This window comes from Myiozetetes cayanensis, unplaced genomic scaffold, assembly GCF_022539395.1.
Source record: "Myiozetetes cayanensis isolate MyiCay16 unplaced genomic scaffold, myiCay2020 scf2-11, whole genome shotgun sequence".
NCBI classification, from domain to species: Eukaryota; Metazoa; Chordata; class Aves; order Passeriformes; family Tyrannidae; genus Myiozetetes; species Myiozetetes cayanensis.
Window position 1 is genome coordinate 30337723 of NW_026087411.1, and position 16089 is coordinate 30353811.

General features: G+C 36.1%; 1 protein-coding gene across 1 annotated transcript in view; it reads right to left on the reverse strand.

Moving 5' to 3' along the window:
* The window catches only part of ZFAND3 (zinc finger AN1-type containing 3), a 135962-nt gene that overhangs the window by 100480 nt on the left and 19393 nt on the right, over window positions 1-16089 (reverse strand). Inside the window, exon 2 of the mRNA XM_050316245.1 lies at window positions 1034-1074. Coding sequence (XP_050172202.1) covers window positions 1034-1074 — 41 coding nt within the window. The remainder of the gene's footprint in view (window positions 1-1033; window positions 1075-16089) is intronic.

Below are 16089 nucleotides of genomic sequence, written 5' to 3' on the forward strand. Positions count from 1 at the left end.
TGATGTCTCGGAATCAGAACACCCCCATTTCTGAGGTACACAAATGTAAGTTTTTTACAGTGCTAATATGAACATATCAGTCGCACTGAGATAAATCAAAGACCCAGTAACTTGTTTGTGACTGTGGTCAGTAGGGAAAGAGACACAAGAAAGGACTTACACTTTTCTCAATACACTGTTTCAGTGACCCATGGCTTTGGCAAACAGCCAGAGAAATACCTGCATCATTTTGCTGAACAACCTTTGACAATCTTTATTTCCCATGTGCTTGTTTAATGAAGTGATGAACCTAAGATCTATCTACAAGTCAAAATTCATTTTTTGTTAAAAAATGCTGAAAAAGCTTTAAAGTTTAATAAAAATGTTGATCCTTTTAAAATTGTATCAGTTTCCCCAAGACAAATTATAAATCATGAACTATGACAGGACTTTAATTAAAGTTAAAAATTAGTTTACAATCTTAAATAATACAAAAAAAATTAATTCAGAAAGGCAAAGCTAAAAGATGCAAATGGGAAACCGTCAATAACAATTCCTAAGATTTTACACAAAAGCAGTGACCTTACAATAAGAAAATAACATGCAGTAATTCAAATTAGCCTACCAATGAGCTACTCATGATTTAACATTCAAGGGTTGTAAGTGAAATGAAATGAGGTATTCTATACCAACCTTTCCTTTTCATCTTTTATCCATTGTATATAATACTGGTTATTACAAAATAATCCTACAAAATTGCAGATTACAATTCAGACATTCTGAAAGCCACATCATCCATACAGGAGCTATGCTGGCAGTGGAGTTCTGTAGTTTAAGGATGTACCAAAATTCCATAAACTTCAAGAACAAGGTTTGATGGGTATATTTACACAAGAGGTTCTTGATTAGCAAATAAATGAAGCACTGAAGTGAGGAAAACCTGATTACATATAGACACTGAAAGAGAAGAAACCCATGCACAAATCCTAAAGGAGATGCCAACAATGTAGTTTCAGTAATCTAACAAAAACACAAAACCTTTTACTGCACTTACCAGCAAAGCATTTGGAACAGAGATTCATAGTCTTGCTGGACCTGGGCAAAAAATAAAAAAAAAAAAATAGAGCTAAAAAATTCATTATATTTCTAATCAGTACAGGGAAGTTTTTTGGGGAATGGAAAGGGCACAAAGAGGGTAAGAACTTATATGGCTAAGAATCAAAGATCAGTGGCTAGAAATGGCTGAACTAGAAACAGAGTCAGAGAAGAGACTTAGTGTGGTAATCTCTTTCCAATTTAAAGAGTTTCCAAAACACGATTTCCACATGTTTACCTCATATATGAAAATAAGCTTCCTTTACCATTCAACGTAAATGTTACACATTCATCATTCAAATCTTTCTACTGAAATATGATGATAGACAGGAAGCACCAATACATTCGACTTGAATATCAGACTTCCTTGGCAACAGCTCAGTCCTGACAAATCCTGAATACAATACAGCCATGGAGAGATTAAAGTACTGTACTTATAAGGACACAGACAGATGTGCTCTTGGAAGTCTAGCTGGAATGGCTTAAGTAGTTATTACCTCAAGCTGTTCATTACTACCCTCAGCTGCATCCAGCAGTAATTTAAAATAACCTGACTCTGCACTGACAGGGACTAGGATAGTTCACATGATCCATTAGGCTCAGCTTTGAGGGCAACAACCTTCAGTTGAGAGAAAAACAGCTAGAGAACAACAGTAATATTTAAAAGCCTCCCAGATATCTCCAAAGTTGTCTAAGTAATTATGCCACAAGTGTTCAAACCTCAGGAACTCAGTATGCTCACAGAAAAAAAAAAAAAGAAAAAAAGAAAAAGAAAAAAAGAAAAAAAAAGAAAATGAGCAAAAACCCAAACCAAACCAAATAAACAAAACCACCACATATACAGTTATAGACCTCCCTTAGGCTACCATGAAAATACCCAGAGCAATACACTACGGGAGAACAAGTTTCTCCATTTTGTAAAAGTTCTCTTCTAATATCACATCTCCTTCACAAACTGACCTGTAGAATAGTCTCGAAAGCGTTGAAATGTCTTTAAGTAAGAACAATCCAGTTTCTGTGCACACCAGCCGATATCTGATTTGTTCAGCAATCCTGAACCAGCTCTGCCATTACATGTAAGTATTAAAGCCGTCCTGAGCAGGTCTGAAAGTACCTACTGACAGGCAAGACGAGACCTTTTTGACTCCTCGGGGCAGCTCTAGTTGGAATATATAATTTAGCCAAATTAATTGCACCTTTATCTTTAGAAATACGCATACACAAAAACAACTGAGACAACCAAAACAGTTGTTTTCTACTTCCAGCCAAACATGGATAGAATTTTGAGAGGAGATCAGTGCCCTAAAACCACATAAATTATAAAAAACTGCTTGCTATCTTGAGAGAAAAAATCTGACAATTTTTTGAAAGCAATTATATCAGAAATGAACATATGTATCAGAATGATAGAATTTTTTCCTGCCCACAGAGTTTGGAGAGGGTTACTTTGAATGATTTTCCAGTAAAAAAGTAAATCCAGACTTGGTCAATCATATCTGAATATTAGTCACATCGAAACATTGAAGATGCTTTTCAATTCATGCACATTTGAAAGCTGGTTTACATCAGGCTCAAGAATTCTAAAAGAACACAGATCGCTGCAGATTTGAGACGTAAGCATTTGCCAGCTACAGCAAGAGCCACAGACACATGAAAGCTAGTTTTAAATGCAAACAGTATGTGCACGGGAGAAAAGTTAATTCCCTGGAAAAGAAAAGCAGATCAGCATTTGTAGCCATACAAATATATCATCAGATTGGTAGATACCCAAAGATTTAGTATCTGCACACATTATCTACCTTCAACACAACTGCAGTTAAAAACAGCATGGTGAGTCAACACCCACAGCATTAGTGTGCTGCAGTTCAGTACTCACTGCTTATGGGTTAGACCTTCTGTAGTAGCTCAATATGCCAGGCAGGAGCTTCTCTGCAAAGCCATTAAACCCCAGGGGCAGCAAAGAAAAAGAAAGGCAGAGTTCAGCTGCTTCATACTGATGACATCAGAATGGGCAATGACAAATGTCTTCAGTGGTATAACCAACCATCTCAGTTGTTAAATATCAATCCAAAGCCTCATATAATATTTACTTAAAAGCACACCAACAACGGAAAACACAACAGATGCAAACACAACATACAGTTATGTGAAAAAAAAGAAAAAAACCTTCCATTTACTCCTAACACACAAACCCCCCAAGATTTTCCAAAAGGACAGTGCTATTGGACAAGTGATCTTGTGAGTTAAATTACTTCAGCTCACTGTTACAGTTTCAAGGATCACTTTCTCTCCAATCTTTTTATATGCCTTTTCAGGGCATCCAAGTCAGTCTGAGGTTGCTACCTACCATGAGAATCTAGTGTTTTTTCTCTTAGTTTATTTTACACAGCCACTTATGTGAGGGCAGATACATCACCATTATACTAGAACTAAGAAGAGACCATTTTTATTAGAGACAGAGTAACAGCACTGATCACCAATAGCTTCTTTTTGAAAATGCAATATTTAACTAGAGCAAAAGCTTTATAAAGAAAACACATTACACAATTTACGTACATCAAACTTAGTAGGTATTATCGGAGAGTCACGTCACTGTCTGTCAAGTAAAACATTGTTTGATAGCTCTTTGTTACACTGCAAATCCCTCATCTCGTTGGTAGGATTTCCACTTTACAGCAGGCAAAAGTTCACTCACCAGACTTAAAATTGAGCAAACCCACATACTGCTGCTCCTCTATGAGGGAGACAGCAATCTTGTTAACCACATTGCTGGTTTATATTAATTACTTCTCAGTGACTCCAGAATTCACCGGAAGCTCATAGTGCCAAGGAGGAACACAAAAATATAAAATTTCTTTGTTCCTGATAACCTTCTCAAATATATCAACACTCAAAGTTCTGAAATATCAGTCTTGGTCATGGCACAGCCTTCTATTTCCACTTCGTAGGAAAAAGATGGTCAAAGGTGACTCAGGGAAGGGAATACAATTCCTGTTTCCAGGAACATACAGTAAAATAGTCACTGTACTGGCAAAGAAGGCACAGCAGAGCTAGAATTCAAAGTCAGTCCTGGAAACAAGAATGGCACATTTTAGATGGCAAGTCTTTAGGCTGACATTCAACATTTTACATCCTTCTGTCACAGTTAGGTTGGCATATTCAACATGCTTCTAAATCAGACATCAAACCACCATGGTTTTTAACTGGACTTACAGTAATTCCCAGATTTTCCCCATAAAATTCAGCTTCATGCTGAACAGCACCTAATCCAGAATTACTCACAGTCCACATTTTGTATGTCCAATAACCCCAGCAAGCCAGTTTTGTACTGGTAATTTATAATCTCCACTAGTACATAATTTAAGATGGTATTCAGAAAGACATTCATATTTATAGATAAATCAAGTCAAATAGAATGGTATTATCTCTGAGGCAGAATATAAAGTTAAACCCTCTTTGAAGGTACTTCTATCTGTCAAAAAGAAACCATTTAACTAAAGGGTGACACAAAATTATTATGCAGATTGGAAACCACAAGGTGAAGCAAGCTCAGAAGGTCAAGTGGCAGACTAAGTTAGAGGCAGAGGATACTTCAAGGCAGCTGGAACACCCGAGAGGCTCCAGAATGATTGCAAGCAACCGTTCCACAGGGCTCGGTCTGAAAAAAGTGTGGGTATTAAAACTGCCTCCACTGCCAAAAAAACAACACTCCCTTAACAACACAACCATGAAAGTAGTAGCAATAACATGGGGACTTTGGAAGAGAAAGGAATTTACAGAAATGGGGAATCCTGGATATTATATTTATACTTTTAGCAGGAAATAAATTGCATGTAAAGGTAAAAAAAAAATTAAAATGCACATTTGACTTGCACTGCTGTGCCTACAAATCACCACAGCAAAGGAAACTATGAGAGCATTCAGACAGATGTGCACACAGACCACCACGAGGTCCTAACCTCAGTGAGATGGACATCTGCATCTCCAGCTAAAGGTGCATAGTGCAAAGTGCAAGCCAGCCAGAGGTATTAAATATCAAAAATCACGTTCTTCAAATCCTATATGTGCTCATATCCTATAGCACAACCGATATGTAACTAATTAAGGAAACTGAAGAGATTGCTTCCCTGATTCTATTTTCATACGGTACTTTCAGTACATTATTATAAAGATGTGGAGTGACCTTATCTACTCGATGTTATTTATTCAATTTTAGGCTCTATATTACGACCTTTTCCTTTTATTCCTTTGAATAAAAGTTTGACAGTATACCACTCCAAGGTACCATCCAAATCAATGTGCATTCCACACTGTCTTCACTAAAAGTCTGGTTTTCCTTCCCCCTCTCCCAGTAAATGACTATCAATACAAAACCACATCCAGAGAATGCAGCTGAATTCCAGCCATAAATCTCAAACATTGTGGGATGTACAGTAGTTGAACAGAACAGACAGAATCAAAAAAGACAATCTCAATCTGAAGAACAAGTTACATGTGGAAATTTTGTGCAATCAAAGGGAGTTAAAAAGAAGCATGCTGATCTTAAGATAGTCTCCAAAAACAACCTTCCGCCAAGAAACTTAGATAGGCACACCTAATAAATAAGGAAGGTTTTGTAACAAAATCCTCCATTTTCCAGCAGATGGTCAGGTGCTTCATAGCTTCTCCATCCCATCTCAAAGATGAAAATAAAAAGCAAACCAGAAACACTAAAAACTAATAGTAGCTTTACACCAGTGCCAAAGGGCAATACAAAATGCTCAGTGTCACCTTTTTTAGCATGCTACCTACACTTTTTAAAGTAATGGTGAACTAGTATTATTAGTGTCGGTGCTCACCAATGACAACAATCATGCAGCTGCATCAGAGTAAAAATAAGTAAAGATTCTAGTATGGGTATTGATTCCTCGAGTGCTTGAAAAACAACACTAGAACAATCATAATTCTTGAAAATCATTTTTGTTTACCTGTGTTCTGATGACAGAAGAATAAAGGTTTTGGAGAAAAAATGCTTTCATATAGTATAATGTGGATTAGACATTTAATTTTAAAGACATTTAAGCCTCAGATGCTAATTAGGTGTGACTGCAAAATCCCAGATTCTGCATTTTTACTAGAAACAAGGTTTTCCAGCTTATCTAGTAATGATTCAGAAGTTCCTATGAGTTGGTAGCAGGAAAACATATCTACTTCAGAGGCATTGTAATTGCATTGGTGATTAAATGCATCATGTTAAAATACTTCCTGGTCTCCTTCCCATACAGCAATTACAGTGGGACCACAGTGTCACTAGAGTACAAATGTATCTTAGCCCCTGAATGATACCTGTCTAACATTGTCAGGGGTCGTATGCTTGAGAAAGATTAACATAATATGAATAGTGTCATTAATCAGTTAAAACTGCAAAGATACTCCCTATACATCCAGTACATACTGTGTCATGTATTTTGCAACTTAAAACAACTATACATATGTTAAATCAATGCATTTATACTACTGTCGTTAATGATCTGACACCATTTCCATTATAAAGCAATTTTCAAAGGCTTATAACTCTGCCAAGAGTTCACTCAGCTGAATCCTGGCACACAGCAAAAGCAAAATCATAGAGCACATATGTTTACTTATAACCAACCAGACTAGAAGAATTATTTATCATTAAAAGAAAATCGATCCAATTCTGTATTTCCCTTACACTTTTCATCTTTTGCTTAGAGTGTGTAATGCTTCACCTTGTGCAGGAGGGAGGTTAATTAGGCTGTGTTAATAAGACCCTCAATTGTCCTTTGAAAGTACATGAGCTTTTGAAGAAAGCCATTTTACTTTTCTAAATCAGAAGTCACCTCATTGATTTCATATATGCTGCCTATTTGATATTTATAGGTCCTCCATAATTTATGATCTTGTTAAGGGAATACAAGCAAGGTTTTTTGGACAGTTTAAACAATTATTCATATTTTCAAACTGAGGCAGCTCAATTATTCTTCATGAATGATGTATGCCAAATTTCTTTCAAATTAAAAAGCAGAAGTGGAGCATGTCAAATGTAGGTGGACCTGTAGAGAACTTCTTGGCAACCAGAAGCAGTAACAGGCATTCAGAAACAGATCTTTAAGTGAACTAAAATCTGAAATTAAATATCTCACAAATACATTCAATGTCCTCTACTTCATCAGCTCTTCTATACCCATACGCTCTGTTAAGAATTCTAATTAAATTAGAAAAGTGTTATCAGCAAGATTTATTATTATTATTATTACAACTACTACAGGGTTTTTTCCTTGAAAACTGTGAGTATTCTGGTTTGGGGCTCCTCATTTTCACCACTATCAATTTATATGTTGCTTATCATTTCAAAATTTTTTGTAAGCTGCTGAAAATGATGCTTCAGTTAGTGAGCCACATGTTCCTACCTCTATTTGAAATGAAATGGAGGGCAAACTTTATGAACAGTACAGTGTACTAGTGCAATGCCCTTCTGGCAGTTTTCCACACTTAAAGGATATGCTAATGCAACCCAATGTAGCAGCTGTATCCTGATTTATAATATTTTTCAATTTTAGTAAAGCATCCTTCTAAAACTCTATGACTAAAACACTTTTTATGGTTTAAATACACAAAGACACTGAAGTGCTCTGCTGACAATTAGTTGAGAGAAGAGCACAAACACACAAGAGAGGAGAATACGGAAAATACACAGTAACGTAGCTCCTTAGTCTTACAAAACATATGGGTTCTGACACAAAAACACTGATAAGAGTTTCAATTTAAAGCCTTCTCCAACAATTCTTAAACTGCAAAGAATCCAGCACATCTAAACTATCTAAATCAGGTTGTAAGAAGTAAAATCTCATTCAGCTGGGTTTCTAGATGAGCTTACAACATTGCTGCCTTCCAGCCAAGGCTAAATGGTTCATATTGCCATGAATACACATCTCTATACTTTCTTTGGAAAAAAAAAATCTCAGCAGCAAAATCATACACCAAACATTCCCCTGCCAACTCTTCAAAATCTTTTTCATGAAGATTTGTATCCTACTATTTAAAGTACAGCAAAAAGGTTGAAATACTAAGTATTAAGAGAGTCCAAGAGGTCTTTAGTGAAGCAGGAATAAAATTCAAAAGTTGTGACCTACCCCACTTCCACAAATTCTTCAAGGATATTATTTTTTCTGTGTATTGCAGGTAATAACTAACATTGCCCTATGACAACACAAGCATCATCTTGAGATCTAGAATAAGAGATCACATAAACTTCATCTTTTTCTTCAGATCAGACACTCCAATGAATGCTCTCCTGACAAGAAGTAGCACTCAAAAATCTGTTCCATTTGTGTTATTCCATTTACTACAGGAACAGTAATAAACACTAAATAGTAAGACATTCTTAGAAAAAAAAGTAGCTGGACGAAACCTCACGAAAGTATTCATTTTGTCCCCTGACTTAAAGGTATGGCTAATTATATATCAAACCTTGACAGGAAACCCTTCTGAAACATTTCCTGACCTGAACTGCTAGATTTAGAATAGAAAGTGGGGAAATGTTTAATTCTTGCTAAATTTAAGCACAGTAAAAGCACAGAGAAGCTTTTTTTTTTTTTTTAATCAAAGTTATTTTTCTAGGCAAAAATGTACTTTAAAAAGCCTGGCAATATAATGGCTTAGAATGCTTAGAACTTTTGAATTACAGGGAAAGGGGTGGGGAAAAGGTTTTGCAAAGCGTTTCCAAGACCACAGTGTGCACGTCAAATAACATTTAAAAGGACAAGTTATATAAACTGGTTCAAAAATGCTGTTGCATAGTATTAACAAAACACACTAACAAAGTCTGGTTTAGGTGCTGTGCCATTTGTATTCTCTCAAAAGCTAGCAGAGCATCAAAATTATAAAATAAAGTCCTTTGTTACAGAGCTCTACTTGCCATGCCTAACAAGTCAAACATTACCCGAGCAAAAAGTATTTTAAGTGTGGACTATCCCAAACACGGAGAAAGTAAGCACCTGAACGTGCACTACATGCAAAAGACTTGAGAGGAAAAGTCAGAATCCCAATTAGTATTTTGACTATTCATTTCTTTGAGTTATAAAGCACAGGAAGCTAGGTTCAGAAATAAAGCAGTCAAAACGAAGAGGGAAGAGTATCCCCTGGACAAAGTGAGAAAGCGTTACTATTACGAGATGTGGTAAGGAGCTATTAAGTATTAAGTAATCAGAAGGTTATCCAGCAGAGTACCTCACTTGCCTAAACCTGCCTAAGCAACACCAAAACCCAGCAATTTAACAGCATATTTTTGTGAATGAGTGACAAACTCACTTTTACAGTTCTTTGCACTCCTTGGTCAATCAAACCCCTCTAGAACTGCATGCTAAGGTGGAATTGCAGCACTTCTTGAAAAGCAGTTTAAGAATTTTGACAAGATGCCTGCAATCCTACCTTATTACACTGTTCATAAACACACAAGTCTAAAACAATGCCAAGTTAAATTGGCATTTTTAGTTCCCCCCATTTAAAACGAGTCTCAGTAAAGTCTTCAAAAGGTGAGCTAGAGGTTCACTGTGGGAAACTCACTTTCTTCTGTCCTAGCTTGCCTTGAACCCAACTGTACAGGCAAGAAACAATATGGCTCTTACTCTGGTCAGTGCTGCCTCTACACCTGACTGACTGCACACAGACATTTTCAGTTCTCAGGTGGGAAACTGCAGCCATGTCTCATGATCCTGGTTCAGAGATAAGAGTACTTCAGCTCCTCCTCAGGAATTTGAAATAAATCGTATCAAGATTATGCCTACACTAAGAGCAATTTGCCAGTTAACTAAACAAAACATTCCTGAAAGCAGATCCACCTATACTGGCAGAAAGCATTTCTGCCCTGCTGTTAAAAGAAAGTAAGTAGGGGGAAAAAAACCAAAATAAAACCATAAAAAATCACTTTTTAAAGTGGAATAAACAACTCTGTCATCTGTTTCAACCACCCAGGACTACCTTGCTTTTAGTAGAAGCGGGTTTGAATGCTCGTCTTAGCCACTCCAAAATTTTGGTGAATTGCCTAACAGCTCTCAGGTAGAAATCTGTACCAGATTTTGCATTTTTTCAGACTCCCAGCCTCAAAAAAACCCATCCCAGAGTAAAGAAACAGAGCACCATTCACTTGCTATATTGAAGAAATGTTATAAACTAATATTTTCACTAACACACAAAGTTTTGTCTCAGAACAATACCTTAGATATTCAAATTTGACATCTCTTCTCATATGTAACTGACAAAGTACCACAAAGCCAGAGGTCAGCATAATTCCAAGGAATGCAGCATTTCTAACCAGCACAAAATTTCATAAAGCATTCCTTCAAAATGTTTCTGAGTTAAGCATTCAACTTCTGAATTGTTTGAAAAAGGTTAAATAAATCAGGTAAAATTTACAACGAACCAATACAAACATGTTTGGCAACACCACTTCAAAAAGCAAACAAGCCCTCAAAAAAACCACCAAAACACCACAAGCAAGAGTTAGGCTGATAATAACACAGACTTATCCAAAGGAAGACATTAATCTGAATGTAAAACAAGGTGTAATTTTTTTTTCCCATAAATGTGCACCCAGGCACAAACACAAGTAGAGAAATACAAAAGCAGCCATACGGAAACCACAATTAGTTCAGTGAAACATGACATATGATAGGCTTGACTTATAGCTCCACTGATAGCTCATATCAAGCAGGATCTTCTTTTCAGGATTGTTCAGTACAAAGATGCCTTCTCAGGAGCTTCCATCACACAGTGAGTGCTGGCCTTGAAAACTGCCTTCAGCCCCCAAACCCTTTGCTTGTTACGAACTGTGTATGCTCTATGAAACATCCCAAATCAGTCCACTAAAATACAAATTACAAAGCGAGAGATGGGGGGGGGGGGAAGGAAATCTGTAGAGTTAAGAAATCTAGAATGAAGTGGAAGCACTTGAAAGACTGAGTAGGCTTTTTGGGGGGAGTGTGAACATTGTTTTGGGGAGTTTTTTTGGTTGCTTGTTTGTTTTTTTGGGTTTTTTTAAGTTGAGATTAAAACATTAAACATATGAAGGAAATTTTAACATCTGAGAACCTAAGCTGCTCCCTACATTTTCAACACGATTTCTAAGACCTGAGCCAGACCCAAGGAACATTGGTCATTCTTTTTTCAAGTAAAGGATGCTGGAAAGTGGATGACTCAACAATGTGGCAGAGTTCAGCAACTGGACTGCAAATAAACGTGCTCCTTCACTCAAATCCTATGACTCATGTGCCCAGGAGGAACAGCTGCCTCAACTTTGTACTTTATCCAGTTATGTTATTTCAGAAATCCTCTCAATTTTACTTTGAATAGTAAAATCCTTCAAATACATTTAACTGAGCTACAGAACTGCACAATGAAATATAGATTTGTAATAAACATACTGAGTTCAAATCACTTCAGCCATGGTGTCCAGAATATGTAGATGTAAAACAACTTTAAAATAATGTAACGCACCATGGTGTCAATATTTTGCTTTTTTCTGCATTCTGAATGCAAATGCCTGATTTCCAAGAGCAGTTACAATAGAAATAGCGCTCCAAGTTTTTTCAGGAAGAAAAAGCACCTCAAGTACTCCACTGCAATTCCAGAGGGGGGATAAAAGTTACTTGTTAAATACAGTCTTAAAACCTGCCCACCTCCGGTATAACAGCAAATACTAAATTATTATGTTCAATCTTCTCGTTAACTACAGTTAGCTCACAGGTTTGGCTACTGGTCTTTCTATAACTGTAGCAGTACAATTTGGATCAACTATAGAAAAACTAAGTAGTAGTAAAGCTGCTTCAAAAACAGGATGTAGAGCACCCTATGCATTCATTTAGTGGATAGTATTCCAGTCTTGAGCATTTTCTTTTATCACATGTTAATTCAAGACAATGTGCACCTGACTCACTGAATAAAACTTGTATAATACAAGTTTTTGTTTACTAATTTCTTCCACAGAGAAAACTGAAATTCTTCAAAACAAACATCTGATAAAAGAGTAACTCTCTGTTACGGGAAAGCTGCCTGTACGTATGTTTGCACATTTAACTTTCTCTGTAAATAATGAAACCATCAAAACAAAAGGATACAATTAAACAGAAGTATTTTGAGTCATAATATGTAAATGTCGTTAATAATTATACAGATGCTTTTCCTTTTTTCTTTTAAATAGACAAATCTTTGCCTTCTCTTTCACAGCTATAGAATCACTACTACACTCACTGCATTGCCCAAGAAAACAACAACATGAGGTATCTTCCGTAGGCACTGAAATAGAATGAGCACAGTACACAAAAACCAACCCAGACCAAAAGCACCAGCGCTGAACTGGATCTATCAGGCAAGCATTTGTACCTAATGGAACACTGGCATTTTTATATTAGATTATTCCAAGTTTACCTTACTTTTTCCATCTTTCAACTCTCCATACCTCTTCAAAATATTACATAAAACTGTATTTCTCAAAATTCTGAAAGGAAACAACAGCAATTCATTTCCAAATATTCAAATTGGGTTGTTAATATAGTTATACCGATAAAACATTCTTGGTTAAAACATCCAAAGTGCTGGGACCTTGTCAGAGACCTCAATTGTTTTGTTTCTGAATCTGATCAGGAATTGTTCCCTTACATCCCAGGATGAGCATATGTACCCAGGGAAGTGCAGAAAGGATCAGGGGAAAAGAACAGATTCAGAGATATCTTTCAGATATCTTTCCCCATACAGCCTGTCTTTTCCATAGTAAGAAACAAACAAAGAAAACAAAGAAAAAAAACACCCAACCCCAAAACAGGAACATTCTTCTCCAGAGTTCTTAACTTATTACTCCCCCCCATCCCAAATCTTCTCATTATCAAAAATCACAAAAAACAAGGCAAAATACTAAACTGGATATAAAAGGAAGACATTAGCAAAGATTGTCTAAGCCAGTGCACCAGTTTTGAGCAATTACTACAAAATAAATTACACTCAGGTGGTAAAAAAAAAAAAAGGCAGAATGAAACACAGATCATTACAGGCAAACACTCTGATTTTGCTTTAAATACCTTCATTACAACTCTTGGAAGAAATCTGTCCTCAGTCTAAACTTGACCTCCTTATCAAACCTACAGTCTAACTACTCTGATAGATGAAACTGTTAAAGAAAGGACCCTCACATATATAATCTGCCTGCATAGGTGGAAGACGTAAATTGAGGGAATGTAAACTCATTCTAGTGTTGAAGAATAAGGGACTGGAAAACAAGCAAATACATACCAGATTGTATGAGCTCCTCTATTAGTAAATAATTTGAGAGCTATACAAACTAAAGAATATATTAGATCATGACTAACATCAGGATACACACTTTTCAAATTTTAGGTGTTATTTTCTAAACAGAGCACAGACCATCAAAGTTATAAAGGATGAACATTAGAAACTACACAGCTGAAGATGTGACATTGTAATGTGCACTCATCTCAGGCTTAAAGGACTCATTATTTGAAAATAATTTTAACTCACACTCATCATTGTAAATGCTGCTGTTATTAACCCTGACAAAGAACAAAACACTGTACATCATTCCTCATGCTGTCAATCAGCACTGCTCCCAGCCTAACACAAACATACTGAAATCACTTATCCATGGGTGAACTTCCAGCTACCACCCATCAAACCTGGAGACTCCCAGGACTGGTTAAATTTGAACCAGTGGCATGAACATCAAACTCTATTGCTTATTTACATGATTACCAGCTAAAAAGGCAGTCAGATCTACAACAATATACTCTAATCAGAACTCAAACCTCTATTTTCTTAAAGGTATTAGAGTGAATTAAGAGGAAAAGAAACAATGCAGGTGCTACAACACATATGCAACTACAGCCAACTTTGAAAGTATCTTTTAAATATAATTCTTAAGCACTCTTAAAATTGCTTATTTTCCCCAAGAGAAGTTTACGGTATGAGCTAGGTACAGGTTAAATTGAAAGAGTTTCTAAGAAAGGCCAGCTGTGTCCCACACTGTTGACTAATACACGTTATTTAATAGCAAATATTCCACCTGTCTTTTCTTGAGCTCATCTTGTGAAGAACTAGCAAATTGTTCCAGTGTGTCTAATTGACCTACAAAGTGAAAGTGGACTGGACTCCAAATCTCATCTTAGCTCTCGGCTAACAAATCTGCAGAACTTTAAAAAAATCAGATGTGTCAATACAAAAATGGCAAAGGAAGCTGGGAGAGACTGCTCATCTCTTTTAGGTGGTGATCACTTCCCCTTGCCCTTCACATATAACCAAAGTCAGAAAATTAATTTTACTGTTTATTCAATAAAGAATTTGATGACTCTGTATACTTTAACACATACCACAGGTCTAACATCCTAATGGGTTGTACCCACCGCCCCTAAAATGATGTGGCATCACAGAAAAGCACCACACAGGTAGGAGTTAACCACAGTGCCTTTCTGTAGTTATAAAATGCACGCTCTGTAGATCTCTGTTAGTTTGCACAGAACATTTATAATTCTCTAGGCACTCTAACATCTGTGAAACATTTTACAACTCAAACCATCAGCACACAAGGGTTTCAGCTGTTGTAAACATTGAATCAGCTGAACTACCAGAAATACTAAAGAGAATTTACTGTATAAAGGAAATGTATTACAGAAGCAGGTTACCACACTTCAGTACCAATAGGACTTACACCTAGTAAATTCAGAAGGTCACTCCTTAGCTCTACAAAATTCAAGTTAAATAAGAACCTGTCGACACTTGTACTGCAAGACAGCAGTGAATGCCATCTCCAGTGGGCACGGCTACATGATGATCTGGACTGTAATGTCTGCAAATAAATCTATAGGGAACAAATACCACTCACTAAAATTAGCATACAGTAACCAAATACACTTATTAATGTGGTGGTCTTTCGTGTTATTCATAGGAGGGGAAATGCTGAATACTGTATTAAAAGAAACTGGGTAAATCTTGTAACTTACCTTATTACAGGATTCAGTATCACATGGGCAAAATAAGCCAGAAAATTTTTCCAGTATTTTAAAAAACTAAATCTGAGTAATCTACACAAAAATGTATCTGTTTGCCTCCTTTTTACACACATTACAAAAGTTCCAAGCTATTTTTCCTTGCTTCTCTTTTCAGTATAATAAAACTAGCAAATCAGAAGGTGGGAAAATGAACACATTGGGAGGTATTATCACCAAACATGAGTATTTACTATATTTAAACAGAGTAAGAGATTGATTCACAAAATGCTTGATCAGTGCCAAAGTGAACAACATCATATATTTCAATTCACTTCCTGCTCCCTCAGCAGGAGCTCCCACTTCTACTCTTGAGATCTTACCAAATTCAGCAGAAGCAAAGAAGTGGTTTGACGGTCCCAACAGTTCTACTAATAAATTTCAAAGTCTTTAATTGTCTGTATAAACGTTAAAACACCAACTGAAAATAAAAAGCAAGAGAGACACTTTGTTTCAACAGTGCCTTTTTAAAAAGGTAAGTGGCTTACGATTTTCAATTGGCTGAATTTTCAAACTTGAGAATTACATTCTCCTCCAAATTTCATTTGCGGGTCATCTGAGAATCGTAAGTATTGAAATTTCTAAACATTGATAAGGCTTTTCATTTTCTATATGTCACCCAAGAAATAACCAAATTTTGTTTCCCTATATCTCAAAGTTTAAAAGAGGTAAACTTTAGCTTCTTTGCTAAAGTCAACTATACAGATTAAATGTTCTGAGTTAATAAGAAAGCACTAAGGTCCACAGCTTCAATATAAGTTTTATATATATATATATATATATATAAGCTACATATGTATGTTTATATGAGTATGCTGTTAATGTTGTTGATTTACAGCTTGTGAAACCTGCTGGATGGAAACACTAAACTGCCTAGAAATTAAAAGCTCAAGCAGTCAGTTCTTTGTTTTAATAACGTAAGAGTACAAAGTAATATATGTTGCTTAAAAGTAATTTTCTCTGG